The following is a 17,968-nucleotide window of genomic DNA, read 5'->3' as shown; positions in this document are numbered from 1 at the left end:
GGCCCTGTAAGAATCTGTCTTAAGGACTGATGCAATAGCCACTTATCACTCCAGATGTTAATGTCTCTCCCATTGCCCACATCCCAGACTAAGCTTTTTTCAAACAAGTTCCAACCCCTGCCAATACCTTTCCAAACAAATGAACCTTTATTGAACGGAGTTGGGTATCTCTTATTATCAATATATTTTTCTCTAAGTAACAAGGCTGCCCAACCCTTTTTATTGTAAAGGTTCCAGCATTGTTTAGTTAGTGAAATAGTATTGATATGCTCATGCTTAGTGAAGCCTAACCCTCCCTCATCTTTTGAGTGACAGACATTATCCCAAGAGATCCAAGTGATTTTTTTCTTTTCATTTGATCCCCCCCCCCCCCGAAGAAATTGGAGCAAATTGAATCCAACTTTTTGCAAATGGATTGGGGAAAAGAGAGTACTTGCATGTAATATCTGGGAATGGATTGAAGGGTGGCTTGGATTAGGATAGCTCTTCCTGCTTTTGACAGCATATTGGATTTCCAGGTGGCTAATTTATCTCCTACCTTGTCTATGATGAATTGCAAGTTCTTTTTTGAGTGTTTCTTAATAGACAAGGGAAAACCCAAGTATTTTCCAAGATCGGGGGAGGAGGTTACATTGAGCTCTTGTTCAAAATCATCAATCATGCTTTGGGGAGTGTTGGGAGAGAAAACGATGGAGCTTTTGAGATCATTCATCTTTTGACCCGACAAAGAAAAGAATTTATTGAGAGTACCTAGGAGAGAGTGGAGAGTTTTTTTTTATGTTTGCCCAAAAAGGAGTACATCATCGACAAAGAGAAGGTGGGAAATTTGAGTTTTTCCTCCCCTAAATCGAAAAGGGGACCATTCTTTCAACTCACACTGTTTATGGATCATATGGGAGAGGTATTCCATACAAATTATAAACAAGTAAGGAGATAGAGGGTCCCCTTGTCTCAATCCTCTAGAAGGAGTGAAAGGGGAAGAAAGCTTCCCATTGATAAGAATGGAGGTTGAGGTTGATGAAACACAACTCATGATAAGATCAATCGAATCCAAGTCAAAATTAAAGTAGAGAAGGCAATGACGAATGAATGGCCACTCCATTCTATCATAAGCCTTTTCCAAGTCAATTTTCAAAGCAAACATACCCTTCCTTCCCTTTTTTTTCTTTTCCATTGAATGAATTATTTCCGAAGCTACAATGTAATTGATGTCTGTCCCCCTCCCTGGCAAAAAAACTGTTCTGGTTAGGGGAAATAAAGGAGTGGAGCTTGGGCCTTATCCTATTCACTAGGATTTTTGAGAGGAATTTATAGCAGGAATTGACAAGGCTTATTGGACGAAAACTAGTGATTTTTGTGGGATTTTGAATTTTGGGAATTAGGCAGATCACTGTTTTATTTATGGATGAGGGGACAGCTTTGTTAGCAAAGATAGAGGAGAGGAAATGATGACAGTCATCCTTTACAAACTCCCAGAAATGCTGGAAGAAAAGGCCATGAAAGCCATCTTCTCCTGGTGCTTTAAGGGCACCAACCGAGAAAACAGCTTCCTTGACCTCAGCAAGACAAGGAATGGCAGAACAAGAAATAGAATTAGAAGAGGTTGGGGGGTCAGGGAGATCAGGAGGGGAAGAGGAGAAAAGGGAGGAAAAATGGTGCACAATATGATCATGGATAGCAGAGGGATCGTAAATCCACTCCCCTACCTCATTTTTTAGGCAGAAAATCCTATTATTTTTTTTCTGGATTGTAGCACATAGGTGAAAGAAATTGGTGTTTCTATCCCCACTTAGAAGCCAATCCGATCTAGAACGAGCCAGCCAATACATTTCTTCCTACTCATGTAATGAGTTTAAATCATTTTGTAAAGAAAATTCCAAATCGTGGAGAAAAGTATTGGTTGGGTCATTCTCAAGCGCCCTTTGAGTCCCACTGATTCTGGTTGTTAATGATTTTATTTTCATTGCAATTGAGCCAAAATTTGTACGGGCCCAATGGGCTATTTTAACAGATAAGTTGGAGAGCTTATCCGGTAAAACCAGGTTATTCATAGTCTAGTTTTGCTTTACAAACGGATCAAAATTCGGGTCATCCAACCACATGGGTTCAAATCTGAACAGAGTCGAACCCGGAATGCTGACCCATTTTTCCAGGCCCAACAAAACTGGATTATGATTCGAAAAGAGTCTTGGGAGGTTCTGGACTACGACATCTTGAAAGGATTGAATCCACGAATTTGTAGCCCAGAATTTGTCCAAGCGCTCAAAAATTGGATTTTTTTTTCTTTTATTAAACCATGTGAATTTATGACCCGTGAAGCCCAGATCTATAAGATGACATTTATCCATGGTTTCTTTATAAGCATTCATTTGATTAATGGGGTGAGGGTTACCTCCCCATTTCTCATGGCTAAAACAGATTTCGTTAAAATCCCCACATACAACCCATGGCATATTTATGTTATCCTTTAAATTTATTAAGTCGCTCCACATTTCAAGTCATGCTTTAAAGTGGCTACTAGCATAAATAGATGAAAGGAAGAAGGGTGTTTTGTTATTTACCTGAACCACGGCATGAATCGCACGCGGTTCCTTAGAGACCACCGTGATGTTGTTCACTCCCGAGTTCCAGAGAATAATGATCCCCCCAGATAGACCCACCGGGTCGACCAACTCGAACGAATTGAAGGGTAGGTTATCAATGATCTCCTCAACACCCGATTTGTGCACCTTAGTTTCAGTGAGCACCACAATTTCCGGGTTATGGTCTTGAAGTAGCTGGCGGATATTGCGCTTGAAGCCCCTACGCGCAATACCTCTAGCATTCCACAGGAGGATCGACATTCCGCGCTTCATGAATGGTAATTTTGCTAGCTCCTTCTTGGACTCGTAAGACGCGTCGTTGTCGACTGTAATGTAGCGTCCCAGGTAGTGGCTGTATTTCTGCAGGGTGTTGACCTTGACTTTCACTCCAGACATCTGAGTGGTTGTCCCTTTCTCCGTCCCCTAAGCACATTGGAGCTGGAGCTGAGTGGCCTCGCGAACCAGGTGAAACCACTTGACGTTGTTTGTTCCTGCCACGGACTGGGCCAGTAGCCAGTCGCTTGTAATTGACATTGCCTTTCTTTCTTGCGGAAGAACGGGTTCCGGGTCGGATAGTTGTTGCAACTCTCAGGGCATCACCAACCCCGAGTAGCTCGACTGGAATTCTCTGATCCACCACCTCAACAGAATTCCCAGAGGTTCGTTCATGAGTTTCACATCCTCCAGGGAAGGGATGTGCGCCGGGATCAGAACTCTGGGATCTACGTGATCCTCCGTCTGAAGATTTTGGAACATTGGAGCTACCTTTTCCGGCTCTAAAAGAATCTGGCGGACTAGACCTGGGGTTAGAGCATTCCAACTGCCTAAAAGTCCCTGAGCAAAGAAAGTTTGAAGGTTTATCATAGTGGCTGGGGTGGTAAATTTTGGTTTGGTTCGGGTGATGATGTTCCTTTCTTGGACTGGTTTGACAATTACCGGGTTTGGCCGGAGTCGGGTTTGGATTCTCATCGGAGCTGGTTTTGGCGATACTCTGGTTCGATTGTCCATTTTCTTGGTTTTGAGTGAGAGGTTTTTTGTTTTTTTGGGAGGAGGTGTGGTAGTTTGGGTGTTTTGGTGAAGTTAAAAGGAAAGGTGAGGGGTTTAAGATTTGAAAAACGCCGGTTATGGGGGTAAGGGAGGGAGGTAAGGTGAGAAGACATTTGAGATGACTATTCGAATTTTGACGGCTTGGTTCAGAGAAGAGGTTGGGAAAAGAGAAAGAAAGATTTCTGGAAGATTTCTGAGCGGGGGTATGGGTAGTGAAGTTACAAGGGGTAGTATCCTCTTGTGGGTCCCCACTTTTTATTTCTTTTAACTGGAGAGTGTTGAACCTGTTTGTCGTATTCGACGTAGCTGGCAGTTTTGAAACCAAGAGTTGGTCCCACTCTTCGCGGGATTTTGATCCACTGGGTAATCGGCTACCCCTGTTTTTCGAGGTGACAATTTGCCACGCAGCAGCCTGTTGGCTTCCCTTTCGAGGTGACCCGCGATCTCCAGACGGAGCGGCGATGTTGTTGGTGACGGCGGTTGTAGTACCACTCACGGAAGGATCCGGCTGGAGAGATGGAGATCTTGCACTCTGTTTTGCAGGTTGTGGTATTTTGTAAACTAGCGCTTGTTTGAGCGTTCCAATCCAAATGGCCTCTTTTCGATTTGTTGTATCATCGATCAGTACCAAGATTCTAGCCGCTCTTAGACTTTTTCTTCCAGTGTTGGTATCAGCCTTGATGAACGAACCAATTGTGTTTCCAATTTTTTCAAGGACGCTTTCGGAGTGGAGTTCTACTGGTAATTCGGGTAATTCAACCCACAGGGGTATCATGTGAGACGGGGCGTTCGATGGTTTGAAACCCGGCGTCCATTTGGAGACTGAAATGTAAGTTCCATTGAGGAACCAGGGGCCAAGTTGTAAGACTCTGTCGAAGTCTTCGTGTAGCTTGAATTTGGTGATGAAAAAACCTTTCCCGATTGGGTAAGAGGATATGTTTGCTTTTGGTTTCCAAATTTTTGAAATGTTTTCAACATAAAAGTCTGTAGAGAAAGACTTTCCACATGGCTTTGAAATGATAGCTAGGTGCCAACTGTTACACAGAGAGGTGTACTCTGCTTCTTCTAAGGGAAAGAAGAAATCTTTCTCGGCATTGAAGGAAGGAGGGGGGGCAGAAGATGGATTTTAAGTTAGCATAAGGGGTATTCGCGGATTTTGTGAGGGCGGTTTTGAAGGATAGAGAGTTTTCAGGGTGGGAGACAGGTTTGATGGTTGTCGGAGGGAAGTAGATGGGAAGAAGGGTGGGAGGAGGCAGGGTTGGGGATAGGAGATTTGAGAAGGGGAGGGGTGTTAGTGGTGGCCGGAGGCTTTTGCTTGGATGGAAGGGGGGACTCTCTCTCTCTATAACTCATTCTCTCTCTAGGTGTAGTTCTTATGCTGTCTGTTCAGTGTATACTTTGTATGAGTTAATGTTAAAGATTTTAGGTGTAAAATAGTAATATGAAAGGCTTAGAAATATACACATCTTAAATCGATCATCTCTATTAAGTAGTTAACTTTGGTCGGAAAAGTGAACATAGGTCTTTGAAGTGAAAAAAAAAAGTGAAAGATTCTAAAGGTGGGGAAAAAAAAATGAGGTTCTTTTATTTTTATTTTTTTTTAAAAAAAATCATTTTATGCTTAACACATCGTTTAGAGAGTCACACTAGTAATGAGAATCGATTTCAAGATCTCTTAAAATCGGGAAGGGAGCTCTAACTACATGAGTTACCCCCTCACTCTCAATATACATACGACTATACAAGTAATATTAAAATCACTTTGTCCAAATAAATAAAATACATTAAAATCACAAATTAAAAAAGATTTTTTTTGAAACAATAATAAGCATTTGTACGGGTCAAAAGCTTTTTACTCAAAATATCACCTTTTCGGAATTCCAAAAAAGGAAACATCTTGGCCAAATTATCTCTTTCCTTCATCTTCTTCACTCAGAAGTCAGAAAGTGAGAATTCTCCGAACGAAAATGGCAACGACTTCCTATTTCTCATCACTACTACTCAATAGTGTAAAATCGAGTTCACTCCATTCAGCTCATCGGAAAAGGGTAGTTTATCCGGTTGAATGTGGTTCAATTTCGAGTCGAAATGGGCCAATTGGACTCAGAACTGGTTCCGGGTCATCAACTCAGAGATGGGCTAAGGTTGAAGACAAAGGAGAAATATTGGAGAGTAATTGTGGGTTTCTTGTAGATACTGTTGATGATGTTAATGATGATGAACAATCTCTAGTTGATCCTTCTAAACATGAGTTAATTTCTTAATTTGTTGATTTTGGTAATGTAATGCGATAAATTATTGAGATAGAAGTTGGATAATTGATGGGTTTGATGATGTTGTTTGTTTTGCGTTTTAAATTTATTTACTTAATACTTCGTAGTATTAAGTAGTTCAAATTTCGTTTTTGATTGCAATTGGAATTGTTGTTGGGAGTTATATGAAATTATTGGTAAATTGTGCGCGTAGTCTTTTGAAAATATTCATATAAAGATCAAAACAAGTACTCTTTCCATTCGGATTTAATAGTCGATTTGAAGCGAATGCGGAGAAATTTGGTATGCTGGGAGAATATGATAAAAGGGTTTGTAAATGAGGTGCTGTAATCTTGAGTTTGATCTTGATGTGTCCTAGTATAATAACATTTGTAGACCTTTGATGATTGATAGAGGGAGTTATAAAAAGACATTAAGAAAATGGGTTTGCTAGAGCATGTAGGATTAGATTGAAGGGAACGGAGGGGCATTATGTGGGGGTCACAGGATATATGATCTTGGTTTATGTAGCCGACCCCGTCCTTTTGAATATAAGGCTTTCATTTTGTTGCAATGAAGAATGTGATAAAATGACAACCATTTGGAACGTAGTGATAATTGGAAAAAGAAATTCAAGATTTGGGAGGTGAGTTTCTTTCTTTGTGCTTGACCAAGGTTACACTGGATAACATAGCAATGTACTTTTAATATTCTGATGATGTATCAGTTGGATGCATTACTCCCCTTTTTGGTGTTTATTAAAACTTTGTGACGATGATCTGTCATTTTTGGATTTGTTTTTCTTTAAACCCCCTTCATAATGGACTGAGTATATTCCCAGTAAAAGAGACTAGATCATCTTCTTCGAGTACTGAATTGTATGTAGCCTAACAATTCTTCATCAGATATAGTATTCTTTCTTGTTTCAAGTTAGATGATCATGTGGAGCACCTAGCCACCCTGTAAAGTCCCTTGAAGTGTATTCTGTATTTCTGTTCATCTTCTATACGAAGTACATCATAGTCTGACAGCTCTTCAACTGGTTCTCGAATCTAATTTTCTTGAATATATAATTCCTGGTTTCAGGTTGCAGAGATAATCCCAGAGATTCCAGAACGTGATTATGCTGGAACACCTTATGTCCCTGTTTATGTGATGTTGCCAGTAAGTTTGATTTGTCTTTATTTTATATATCTTCGAATACTTTGTGCTTCTTTCATGGCATTGCTCAACTCAATTTGTCTATTAGTCTCCCTAACCCCTAGTCCCTAGTTGCACCTGCATGTAGGCTTCTATTATTTTTATCACTTAGTCCTATCGCTTAATTTACCTCTAGTTCATACTTTCTCTTGTAACAGTTAAATACAATTGACATGAACTGTGAGCTGGTGGATCCACAAAACCTCATCGAGCAACTAAAAATCTTGAAGTCGATTAATGTTGATGGTGTTATGGTTGATTGCTGGTGGGGCATAGTTGAGGCACTTGCTCCTCAAAAATATAATTGGAGTGGTTACAAGGAACTGTTTCAAATCGTGCGTGATTTTGGACTTAAATTGCAGGTATTCTATATTTCCATGCTCTTGTTTGGTTATGTACTATGAAGGATATGTAGCCTATGATTCAAGCTTTTATTTCTAACTTTATGATACTTCCTACTGGTGCTTTTAAGACTAGTGGAATTCTAATGGCTTGTCATAGTTACACTTCACTGCTTCACAGGTCTTTAGATACATATGATTAAGCAATACTGTCTTGAGTAAAGTAATGATTTTATTTTTTAAACATTCCATCTAGTATTGATCTTGTGTAAACTATACTTGAGCTGGTTTGGCAAGCTTGTAACGAATTCGTTGCCAGGTTAAATGATGGTTGTTTGTAAAATGAAAACTCTGTCAGATCATGAAATGTCTATCTCCAAGAGATTAGGAGTAACTGTGTCATCTTCTGCTTATTTGGACTAATTTTTGGGTCAGGAATGGACTTAGAAAGTTTCCTGCATTATCATGCAACCTTACTCCTGATGAAAATAGAAAGACTAGTAATAAATGACGCACAATGAGAAATCATATCAAATCAATAGGTTTTTGACTAAGTCTAGGTTTATATATCATGGATTTGTGTTCAGATTTTTTTTACACCTTACCATGAATTTTACTTGCAGAATCTCAAATGGTTGTTCTATTATAGGTTGTTATGTCTTTCCATGCATGTGGAGGCAATGTCGGGGATGATGTGCATATTCCTCTCCCTCATTGGATCACAGAAATCGGTCAAAGTAATCCTGATATATATTTCACGGATAAAGAAGGTAGGCGCAATACTGAAAGTCTTTCTTGGGGAATAGACAAAGAGCGTGTTTTAAGAGGTCGTACAGCAGTTGAGGTATCACAATTCATGAATATTTTAAAGGCAGTTTGCTTCTGTATTTGTTCATCTCTTAGTATAATACATGCACTTTTATTTCTTTTTTTTAGGGTTTAGATGGAAAATATTTTTTTGTAATCTTTCTATAGCCCAAACTTAGTTACGATCTCATGGAAATTGCATCACACTATGTTAATTAAAATACCATAGTCTACTGTGAACTCCCTAGTTTGGATGGGTTTGTGAACCAGATTTCTGAAATTCTTCCGGGTGACATGGCAGGTTTACTATGATTACATGAGAAGCTTCCGTACGGAATTCAATGAGTTCTTTGAAGGTGGAACCATCTCTGAGATTGAGGTTGGGCTAGGTCCATGTGGGGAGCTACGTTATCCATCCTATCCTGCAAATCAGGGCTGGAAATATCCAGGCATTGGTGAATTCCAGGTAAAAACCTATCTGCATATTGTAAATAATATTCTACATAGCTGCATGCCTGCATATTGTTGAAAGTTCTCATAGATTTCAAATACTCCCCATCCCAACAGTTTCTAAATGCTTCAACTGCTGCAACACGTGCAAGGACATATAAGAAAAGAGAGAAGAAATTTAATAAATAGGATTATACATTTCATAGCGCAAAAGAAGTTGTTGTTAGGATGTTCTTAAAAAGGATAATACAAAGCATGGTATATACTGAAGAAACTTGACATGAATTAAATCTTTCCTTCTGCAGTGTTATGACAAATATCTAATGAAGAGTCTTCAGAAGGCAGCTGAAGTGAGAGGACATGTGTCTTGGGGCAGAGCACCTGATAATTCAGGATCTTATAATTCTTGGCCACACAAGACAGGTTTTTTTCGTGATGGTGGTGATTATGACAGCTATTATGGTAGATTTTTCCTTAATTGGTATTCTAAGGTTCTGATTGATCATGGAGATCGTGTACTTACCCTGGCCAACCAAGCCTTTGAAGGCTTCCCTATTGCTGCAAAGGTGAGGAAGCAATGTTTTAGGCCCTGCTTTACAGGCATTTGTGATTTCAATGTGCTATCTATAGTTGAAGGTTGGAATGTTCTTTTATTACTAAAGTCAAGACTTTTATTTGGTGCGCAGCTGTCAGGTATTCATTGGTGGTACAAAACAGCCAGTCATGCTGCTGAGCTGACTGCTGGATTCTACAATTCTTCCAATCGTGATGGCTATGCTCCGATTGCAGCAATGTTGAAGCAACATGAAGCTGCTCTTAACTTTACCTGTGTGGAATTACGCACAATGGACCAGCATGAGTCTTACCCAGAAGCACTAGCAGACCCCGAGGGGTTGGTTTGGCAGGTTAGCTCATATTAGACTTTAGTGAATCTATGATAACCTAGTGAGGTTGAGTGACCTAATGAGACCATTTTTTTTTCTTTCCTTTCCCTTTTTTCTTGATAGGAATTTATGTTTTTCCTCCATTTGAGATGATGGTGAGATCATTTATGTAATTATGGTCCGGTGCATTCTATCTCAGCCTTATAATTTCAGGCACATAAACTTAGAGATGTCTTGCGAAGCCCTACTATATTGCTACGATTCTTTCACCTCAGCCTTCGAAATCATCCCAATGTGATTGTTTGGATCCACTTTCCTGCTATTGTGTTTGACTGCAAATTTTATTATACTTTTTTTTTTTTTTTTTTTTTTAAGTTTTAGATTTTGAGAAATGTGGTTTGGCAGAAGCTCTAAACTCATATTTTGACGACTTTACTTTTGGTCATTTTGTTTCAATCCTCTAAAGCAGCAATTGTTCTCTTTCACAACGAGAAATCTTTAACATTTTAGGCATTTGTGAAATCTTTAGAGTGTACGATCACTAATAATTATTGTTTTATTTCAGGTCCTGAATGCTGCATGGGATGTGTGCATACCAGTTGCCAGTGAGAATGCTCTTACTTGTTATGACAGAGAAGGCTATAACAAAATATTGAAAAATGCTAAGCCTCATGATGATCCTGATGGAAAGCATCTATCAGCTTTCACATATCTCAGACTTAATCCCGATTTAATGGAAAATTACAACTTCATGGAGTTTGAAAGATTTGTCAAAAGAATGCATGGTACAATTACAAATTCCTTCACGCGCATTTCATCAGTAGATTCACACTCACATGCACTGATCTTCCTTTTTTTTTTTCAAATAATGTTATAATGAGAACTACCATAAAATGGAGTTTGATGTTTCAAATTTTTTTACAGGTGAATCAGTCCCAGATCTTAATTGCCCAAGGGAAACATCCTTACCTGAAAGTCCAGAAGATTCTCAGGATCCGGAGCTTGAAATCAAACTTGAAAGTGTCTAAGTGGCTATTATATAGAATAGTAAATCAATCACTGATCTTATATAGCTACACTAGTTGATTTCACCCCAAGTTGTATATCTCTATTTTTTTTATAGATCATAAACTACGTAGTTGACACTATATGACTTGCTGAAGTGCCAAACATGTATAGTGATTTGTCACATACATAGTTTTTTTTTTTAGCTTGAATCCAATCTTTATGGGACAAATTATAATCCCAATTCATTCAATTTTTACCATTACTTGAATTCCAGGAAGTCTCTCACATTGGTGGTGCTGAAGTTGCGTGGAAAATTTGAAATGAAATTACCTGAATCTCACTTTTTGCCAAATCTGAAGTTCCTGCAACTCCATTTTGCCGAGTTTCCAGAGAACTGCTCTATGAACAGGCTGATTTCTTCTCCTACTCTAAGATGTTTGACCTTGAATTTCAGAGAAAGTATTTATGGCTGCAAACATAGAACTAATGTTGTGCTCAATCTTCCCAATCTGCTTCATTTTAATTATGTGGTTACTTGGTAATACATTACAGCATGAATGTCAATATTCTTGTGGATGCTCGCATTGACATAGCGTTGGACTTTGAAAACTTAATGCGAATATCTGAGATTTTCTGTGATTCTATGGTAGAACCCTTACATGGAGTCTCTGCCAAACATTTGTACCTCTCCGGAAAGTGCATGGAGGTAGCTCTTTTAACTCCTTTCTTATTTATTCATGGTCAATGTAAATTCTTATCTATTTTCTTTGATGGGTGTATGTAGGCTCTCAATTGTGGTCAACCTAAGCTTCCAACCTTCAATAACCTGTCCTGCTTAAACCTGGATTGGACAAGATATGTTGACTGGTGACGTGTCCTGCCTGAGCTTCTGCACAGCTCGCCCGTGCTTGAGTATCTTGTCTTTCCCGGGGTTAGTGGCCTGGATTTCTTTTGCATGTATCATTTGACATTAAAATACCACTTGGTTTGCTTTTCGTTCTGTCAACTTGTTTAGGGATTTCTGCATCGTGAAGATGTTGATGATTATGATGACAGACTAGTCTTTGCAACCTCTCCATTGTCGTTGGTTTGTCTTTTTTTTGTCAACAACAGCTTCTATTGGTAACCAAGTGCAGGTGCTATTATGGTCTGATGACTCTGATCTTTTGAGGTTCTTGCATCTGATGCAGGTGAACCTGAGTTTCTATTTGTATTTATGCTTATTTTGAACTTGTGGACTAAATTGTTTTTCTTATTGTATGCTGTCGGTGTTATGAACTTCTGCATCTAGCTAGAGGCGAGCCTTAGTCTTTCGAGTCTACTGTTAATTAATGATATATTGATATGAATGTCCTATGGCTTTTTACATATGGCTTGATTCTTGTTATGTGAAGTAGAGCAGTTTTTGCCATGTTTTTGGTTCGATGCTCCTACATGAAAGGTCTGAACAATTTGTTGGAAGTTGGAGGTCTGTTATGCATTCATGTGTTAAGGAAGCTGATGCAACGCAATATCTGTTCTTTCATCAGCGCTCTGATATTGCATATACAGAAGTTTTGTAGAGAGTAGAGATATTTAGCTTATTAAAATGTTAAGTTGTTGATCATTACTTCATTTCATCATTAATAGAGGTAATTCTACTCCGAATTCAAAGGAAAGTTAAAATCAGGAAACCAGGTGCTCTTAAAATTGTACATTCAATTAAAGATACTTTTTGAGTTTTACAATATGATTAATAGTACATGAGAATAAGAGGTTCTTAGATCTTTCCACGAGGTCCGAGCTTAGGAGGTTGTTGAGGACCCCTTGTGATGGGTAGCACATCAGGAGGAGCGGTGGCACTGACGTATGTAAGCAAGGAACCACCTCCCAATATCAAAAACTTGAGCAACAATCCTCTCTTGGTGAATGGAGCTGCAAATGTCTCAAAGAATTTGCTCTGCAATAGGATGCACAAATCATTTACATACAGCCCAATGTAACCAATTCCTAGTCTTTCATGAGTTACAGTTAAAGATTTCGAGTGTAAAATAGTAATATGAAAGGCTTAGAAATGTACAAATCTTAAATCGATCATCTCTACTACTTCTAAATCCATCACAAGTATATGACAGTCCGCAGTCTCATTAAAATACAGTGTATATAACATTGAACAATATGAAAACGAGCAAAAAATCGAGTTAACATTACATTATGTGATGAACAAAAACTCTTAAACCAGCTGATAGTTATTTGAAAGATAAATTCTTAAGTCTTAACACAATCGTTGCTACCATAATCAGGATCAATGAACATCTAATATATACAAATCAGTTCATTACATCAGCATTAAGTTTTGCCTGTTCTATAGAGCAATTTGCTAGTAACTGTTGTACAATGACATAGTTCTGAACTTGATGATAACTCTAAGACTTAATAAAGTAGTACTATTTCCAATTTCCGTCTGGATTTAGTTGTCACAAAACCGGTTCAGATTACAATATCAACGTGACATATGAACATATAGTAAAAAATAATTCAGAAAGTGAAATAAACCTGAAGAGAGTTGTAAGGTGAAGGAGCATCTGATCCATAGACATCCCATTGACCAGTGGTGTTAGCTATATCTTCCAAGTCAAAGTAAACACTCTTGTCACCATACTTAGCAACCACTGCACCACTCCTGTATGTTACCACAAAAATACCATTTAACATAAAGTATTCATAATTATTATTTTTATAAAACTCCTATTATTAATTTATTACACGAATTTTTTTTATTTAGTTGTCGCGGTACTACTAGACCAAATTACACTGTCAACACGACTATTAATTCAGGACAAAGGGAGTATTTACCTGGCGTTGTTGAGCTTGAAGCTCTGGCGGGCAGGCTTGATGTGAAGCTTAGTACCGGTGATGGAACTTCCAGCAAGGCCCTTGATGGTGGTGGGCTGCACGGCAGCCAAGGTTGCTAGAGAAGCCATTAAAATTGGGTATGTATGTGTTTGTACCAAGTGAAGATTTTTCTTTTTTTCTCTCTGATTATCACTTGGCTAAAATTAGTATATAGCCAATGTTTAAGTTTTTGTGGAACATAATGAATCTAAGTTGTCCACGTGGCATTGATGATTTCCTTGGGATAGATATGAAGTCCTACCAGGTTGTGACACTTGGACTTTGAGCTGGATAAGGCTATCTAATTTGATTCTCCTTGCTTTGGTTTGTATTTTTGCTTAGGTAGGTTCTTTTAAATGAACTTATTAAAAGATTCAATTTTAAAGTTCAAAGATTTGGATATCAACAATGGTGGTTTAAACTTAAAATTAAAGTATTTTAAAGACAAGAAATTAAATCTCGTCTACATCATTGTTTGGTAGTGACTTATTAAATTTAAAGATTAATGATCATAAGTTCATAACGCATAACGGCATAAAACTAGTTAGAATTCTAGTCCTCTTCAACTGAATTTTACCACTACAATCATTTGATATATTTGCAATTTTGCATTAGACTAATACAGTAAACACATACACAACATGGCAACAATACTAAAACAAAAACTCCCAATTCATTGCATGGCCACTTTAAAATCAACAATTATTATGCTAAGCCATACTGAGTTAAATCATACGAATTGACTGGGCTTAAAATCGACAGTAATTCGACTATGCCTGAATTAAACTTATGAATTACTTGAGCATAAGATCGATGTTATTATTAAAGCTAAGCCATGAACTATACTTTTTATTGATCATCTCTTGTATACAAGTACTCTGTATGTACTGATGACTTCTTGACTTAGTGACAAAGACTGAGGAGCTATGTACAATTGTACAATAGGATAGATGTTTGGGTCTTGGTCGAATTTAAACATTTTGAAATAAAACGCGTCAGGTTGAAATATGTTCATTCGATTACTAGGTCAATACTTACCTTCCCCCCCCCCCCCCCCCACACACACACACACACATGTTGGGTATAATTTGGTCAGGTCATAAACAACTCGGAATAAATTCAATAGTGGGTTGATATGGGTTCATTGGACCTGAGGTATCAATTCAGGTGTTCGGATCGGGTTTAGTGAGGCTGGTTCAGGTCGGATAAATTTTTTAACTTTTTTTTAAAGGAATTTTTTTTAACTTAATACATGCTACGGGTTGAACACGTGTGGTTTAAACAACTCACATTTGACCAATGGGTTGGTTTAATCAGTTAGCAGATCATTCGATGAGCCATATTGGTGCATCGACTTTGCCAATAGCCCACATATTTAAACCCTCAAACCAAATACCAAATCCAGCCCACAACAAACACTTGCACTTCCTCATCCTCATCCTCATCCTCTTGTTCATCTTCATCTTCCACCCAAACAAAAAGAAAAGATGAGCTAATCCCCTCCCTCATCCTCAATCCAAATTCCCAACAATGTCTCTCACTTTCTCTCTCCTCAAACCCCCTCTCTCCTCATCCAAACCCACCACCCCATTCCTCCATGGCACCACCAAACTCTCTCTCCTCCCATCCTTCTCCTCCCTCTCTCTCTCCACCCCACCACCCTCCTCCACCACACCCTCCACCTTCCCCATTATCAAAGCCATGAGATCAATGCAAGGCAAAGTCGTCTGCGCCACCAACGACAAAACCGTCAACGTCGAAGTCACTCGTCTCGCACCCCACCCCAAGTACAAGCGTCGGGTCAGGATGAAGAAGAAGTACCAGGCCCATGACCCGGATAACAGGTTCAAAGTTGGTGATTGGGTTCAGCTTGAAAAATGTCGACCCATTAGTAAAACCAAGACTTTTCTTGCTGTTTTTCCTGAAGGTAGACAGCTTCCTGGGCCCAGGCCCAAGCCCGTTGTTGCTGATGCTGATGCTGGTTCTCCGAATGAACTTGGGATTCCTCTGGAATCTCAGGCTGTTGAAGGGGATAAGACTGTGTGAGTGAGTTTAGGGTTTGAATTTTGGGGTTTTTAGGATGTGTTTGTAAGGTATTTGATGAAATGCCTGACTGAGAATTTGGGGGGTTTTTGTTCAATTGTAATCATAACTTTTGTATGTTTTTCTACTGTCTAAATTTAATGTAAGATTTTGTTATAATTTTTGATTTTTTATTTTTACTGCAGTTTCGTTCAATATGAAATGAGTATGATACAAGTAGTATACAGTGTTTAATGAGCATCTTAAATTTTTTTTTTTTTTTTTTTTTGGTGATAATACTCTATGTTTTATGTTAATTTTGAATGCTATCTTTAAGTTAAAAACACAATTTTTATGTATACTCACTCATATATTAATAATTACCAAGAGCGAGGGATAGTTTAAGTGGTTAGAGCTTGCCTCATGATCGAAACTATATAAAATGCTATCACTCTATCAGCCTATCTTGTCCTGTGTTTCAGTTGATAAAAAATTAAGTGAATTGAACATTATAAGGACGGTTCTGTTTCGTATCCAGATTTTTGTGATCAATCCGCGTATTTGAAACTGTCAAAGCATGGTATTTTAAAAATAAAAATGCTTTGGCTTGATAACCATGTTTTTTAAGGAAAAACCAGTCAAAACTTGAAAAAATCAGATCACATTGCTATGTAAATGAAACAAAGTCAAAAGCAATACATTTTCATGTTGCAAATAATCTGATCTGATCCCATTAGTGCAGATTGAAATGGAAAAAGAAGAAGAAAAAGAATTGCTTGACGAATGCTGGGAGATGATCTTTGGTCGTCTTGAGCATGAAAGCGACCAAGAATCAATCAGTTTAGTCTGCAAGAGATTCCTGTCAATCATAAATTCCTTAAAAGTTAGCATAAAAATCCCAAAATATACAACAATCTCAACCATCTCTAGGCTGGTGCAACGATTCCCCAACCTTAAGCAGATACAGTTCAGTGACTTCCAAGGAGACCTGAATGAAGCTGTTGTTGTAATTGCACGGTCCGGATTGGACTTGGAAGAGTTGTTGGATATGGCACATGATAGATATAAACGAGCAGTTTGGTTAGAGGAGCTGGGTTCAAACATGAAGAATCTGAAAGTACTGAGGTTTGCAGGTGGAGAAGGAGATGCTGATCTTGTCAGGGTAGCAGACTCGTTCCCTCAGCTCGAGGAACTGCATATGAGGGACCGTGTTAAGGATGATGATGGTAAAATCATTGTTGCGACTGATAAAGGAATAGATTATATGTCATTGAAGCTCAAGAGATTACGCAAGATAGAGCTTTCGGATAAAATATATATTACAGATAAGTCCCTTGTTTCACTGTCAAAAAACTGTCCATTACTAGAGGAAATTGAAGTAAGTGATTGTGGTTCTGTGACAGAAGAAGGAATTTCATTCCTTGTTAACAATAGCCATAATTTGAATTCATTATACCTATCTGGATACAAGATTGAATCATTTGGTGTCAAAGGCTCTACTAATTTCCTAACCAACTTACGATCTCTAATGTTATCAAATGTTGAAATATCGGATGAGTTTCTTGTATCTATAACAGAAGCAAGAATTTCTCTTTCTCACTTGATTCTAGCCTTTTGTGAAGGCTACACGTTTAGTGGGATTTCAAGGCTCCTACAACACTCATCTCAATCTCTAAAATCTCTATCCTTGGGGGGTGTAGAATTCCTCACAGATGAGCATATAGAGTACTTGTCCTATTTTCTCCAAAACCTGACATCCATTAAGCTCTGTATGTGTTCCAATCTGTCTGAATCAGCTTTTGTTATGATCACACAAATATGCCCTCGTCTATGCCATTTTGCAATGACTGGTTCAAGCCTCGGAAGAGAAGAATACATATATGATGGCCTAATGAAGAAGAATCGTGCAATAAAGTACTTGGACCTATCATTTCATGACAACTTTAGCCCTGCAGCTCTGAAAAGGCTTCTTAACATATGTCCCGAAGTGGAGAAGCTAGATCTAAGTTATTGTTTTTTCTTACTCTATGATCAACTGAATGTTCCTGATATCCTTGAGTGCAACAGGAGCCTTGTAAGATTGGATTTGACTGGATCTGATCATGTGAAAGATTACGGAAAAGACATGGAGTTAGAGTTCTCAGTGTTAGAGGAGTTGATCGTGAGTGATTCAGGGATAAACGATAAATTTCTTACAAGGTTAGGGAAGATTAGCCCTAGATTGATTCACCTGGATCTGGAGGGTTGCAAGAGTGTGACAGAAAAAGGGGTAAAGGAAGTGGTGAAATCGTGTAAACGACTGAGATACTTGAACATAAGTTATTGTGATAAACTGGATATCAACATAATAGCATGGATACTGACAAATAGATCATCCTTGAGAAAACTGGTCAATTTAACATCATATCACAAAGACCAAGTCGACGATAACCTAAAACTCTTCCTGCAGCAAGGCTGTCTTGTCCTCACGGATCCAAACTTCTTAGAACTATGAGTTGTTT

At 38.4% G+C, this 17,968-nt stretch overlaps 4 protein-coding genes across 4 annotated transcripts; 3 read left to right on the top strand and 1 right to left on the bottom strand.

Moving 5' to 3' along the window:
- The first annotated feature begins 5,518 nt into the window (after window positions 1-5,518).
- Window positions 5,519-10,763, top strand: LOC145620430 (beta-amylase 2, chloroplastic-like). The gene is made up of 9 exons (XM_081675107.1): window positions 5,519-5,860; window positions 6,968-7,045; window positions 7,240-7,443; window positions 8,072-8,266; window positions 8,531-8,695; window positions 8,985-9,245; window positions 9,366-9,584; window positions 10,129-10,348; window positions 10,488-10,763. The coding sequence occupies exons 1-9, from the start codon at window positions 5,597-5,599 to the stop codon at window positions 10,589-10,591; spliced, it is 1,710 nt and encodes a 569-aa protein (XP_081531233.1). The 5' UTR covers window positions 5,519-5,596; the 3' UTR covers window positions 10,592-10,763.
- A 1,486-nt stretch (window positions 10,764-12,249) lies between these two features.
- Window positions 12,250-13,609, bottom strand: LOC145620768 (photosystem I reaction center subunit VI, chloroplastic). Its single transcript, XM_081675474.1, has 3 exons — window positions 13,407-13,609; window positions 13,107-13,233; window positions 12,250-12,510 (listed from the first exon to the last, which is right to left on the bottom strand). Exons 1-3 carry the CDS (start codon window positions 13,532-13,534, stop codon window positions 12,331-12,333), a joined length of 435 nt encoding a protein of 144 aa, XP_081531600.1. The 5' UTR covers window positions 13,535-13,609; the 3' UTR covers window positions 12,250-12,330.
- A 1,235-nt stretch (window positions 13,610-14,844) lies between these two features.
- On the top strand, window positions 14,845-15,647 carry LOC145620269 (small ribosomal subunit protein uS17c-like). Its single transcript, XM_081674914.1, has one exon. The coding sequence runs from the start codon at window positions 14,976-14,978 to the stop codon at window positions 15,489-15,491; it is 516 nt and encodes a 171-aa protein (XP_081531040.1). The 5' UTR covers window positions 14,845-14,975; the 3' UTR covers window positions 15,492-15,647.
- A 568-nt stretch (window positions 15,648-16,215) lies between these two features.
- LOC145619913 (uncharacterized) lies at window positions 16,216-17,961 on the top strand. Its single transcript, XM_081674594.1, has one exon. It carries the CDS (start codon window positions 16,216-16,218, stop codon window positions 17,959-17,961), a length of 1,746 nt encoding a protein of 581 aa, XP_081530720.1.
- Window positions 17,962-17,968: the final 7 nt, after the last annotated feature.

This window comes from Chenopodium album, chromosome 27, assembly GCF_948465745.1.
Source record: "Chenopodium album chromosome 27, dcCheAlbu1.1, whole genome shotgun sequence".
NCBI lineage: Eukaryota > Viridiplantae > Streptophyta > Magnoliopsida > Caryophyllales > Amaranthaceae > Chenopodium > Chenopodium album.
This window is presented reverse-complemented; position numbering and strand designations above follow the sequence as displayed.

Coding starts and splice junctions, on each gene's coding strand:
- LOC145620768 (XM_081675474.1), bottom strand. CDS start 13,534: ATGGCTTCTCTAGCAACCTTGGCTGCCGTGCAGCCCACCACCATCAAG. Junction 13,234..13,406: donor TTCAAGCTCAACAACGCCAG/GTAAATACTCCC, acceptor GGTAACATACAG/GAGTGGTGCAGTGGTTGCTA. Junction 12,511..13,106: donor CACCTTACAACTCTCTTCAG/GTTTATTTCACT, acceptor ATCCTATTGCAG/AGCAAATTCTTTGAGACATT.
- LOC145619913 (XM_081674594.1), top strand. CDS start 16,216: ATGGAAAAAGAAGAAGAAAAAGAATTGCTTGACGAATGCTGGGAGATG.
- LOC145620269 (XM_081674914.1), top strand. CDS start 14,976: ATGTCTCTCACTTTCTCTCTCCTCAAACCCCCTCTCTCCTCATCCAAA.
- LOC145620430 (XM_081675107.1), top strand. CDS start 5,597: ATGGCAACGACTTCCTATTTCTCATCACTACTACTCAATAGTGTAAAA. Junction 7,046..7,239: donor CTGTTTATGTGATGTTGCCA/GTAAGTTTGATT, acceptor CTCTTGTAACAG/TTAAATACAATTGACATGAA. Junction 7,444..8,071: donor ATTTTGGACTTAAATTGCAG/GTATTCTATATT, acceptor GTTCTATTATAG/GTTGTTATGTCTTTCCATGC.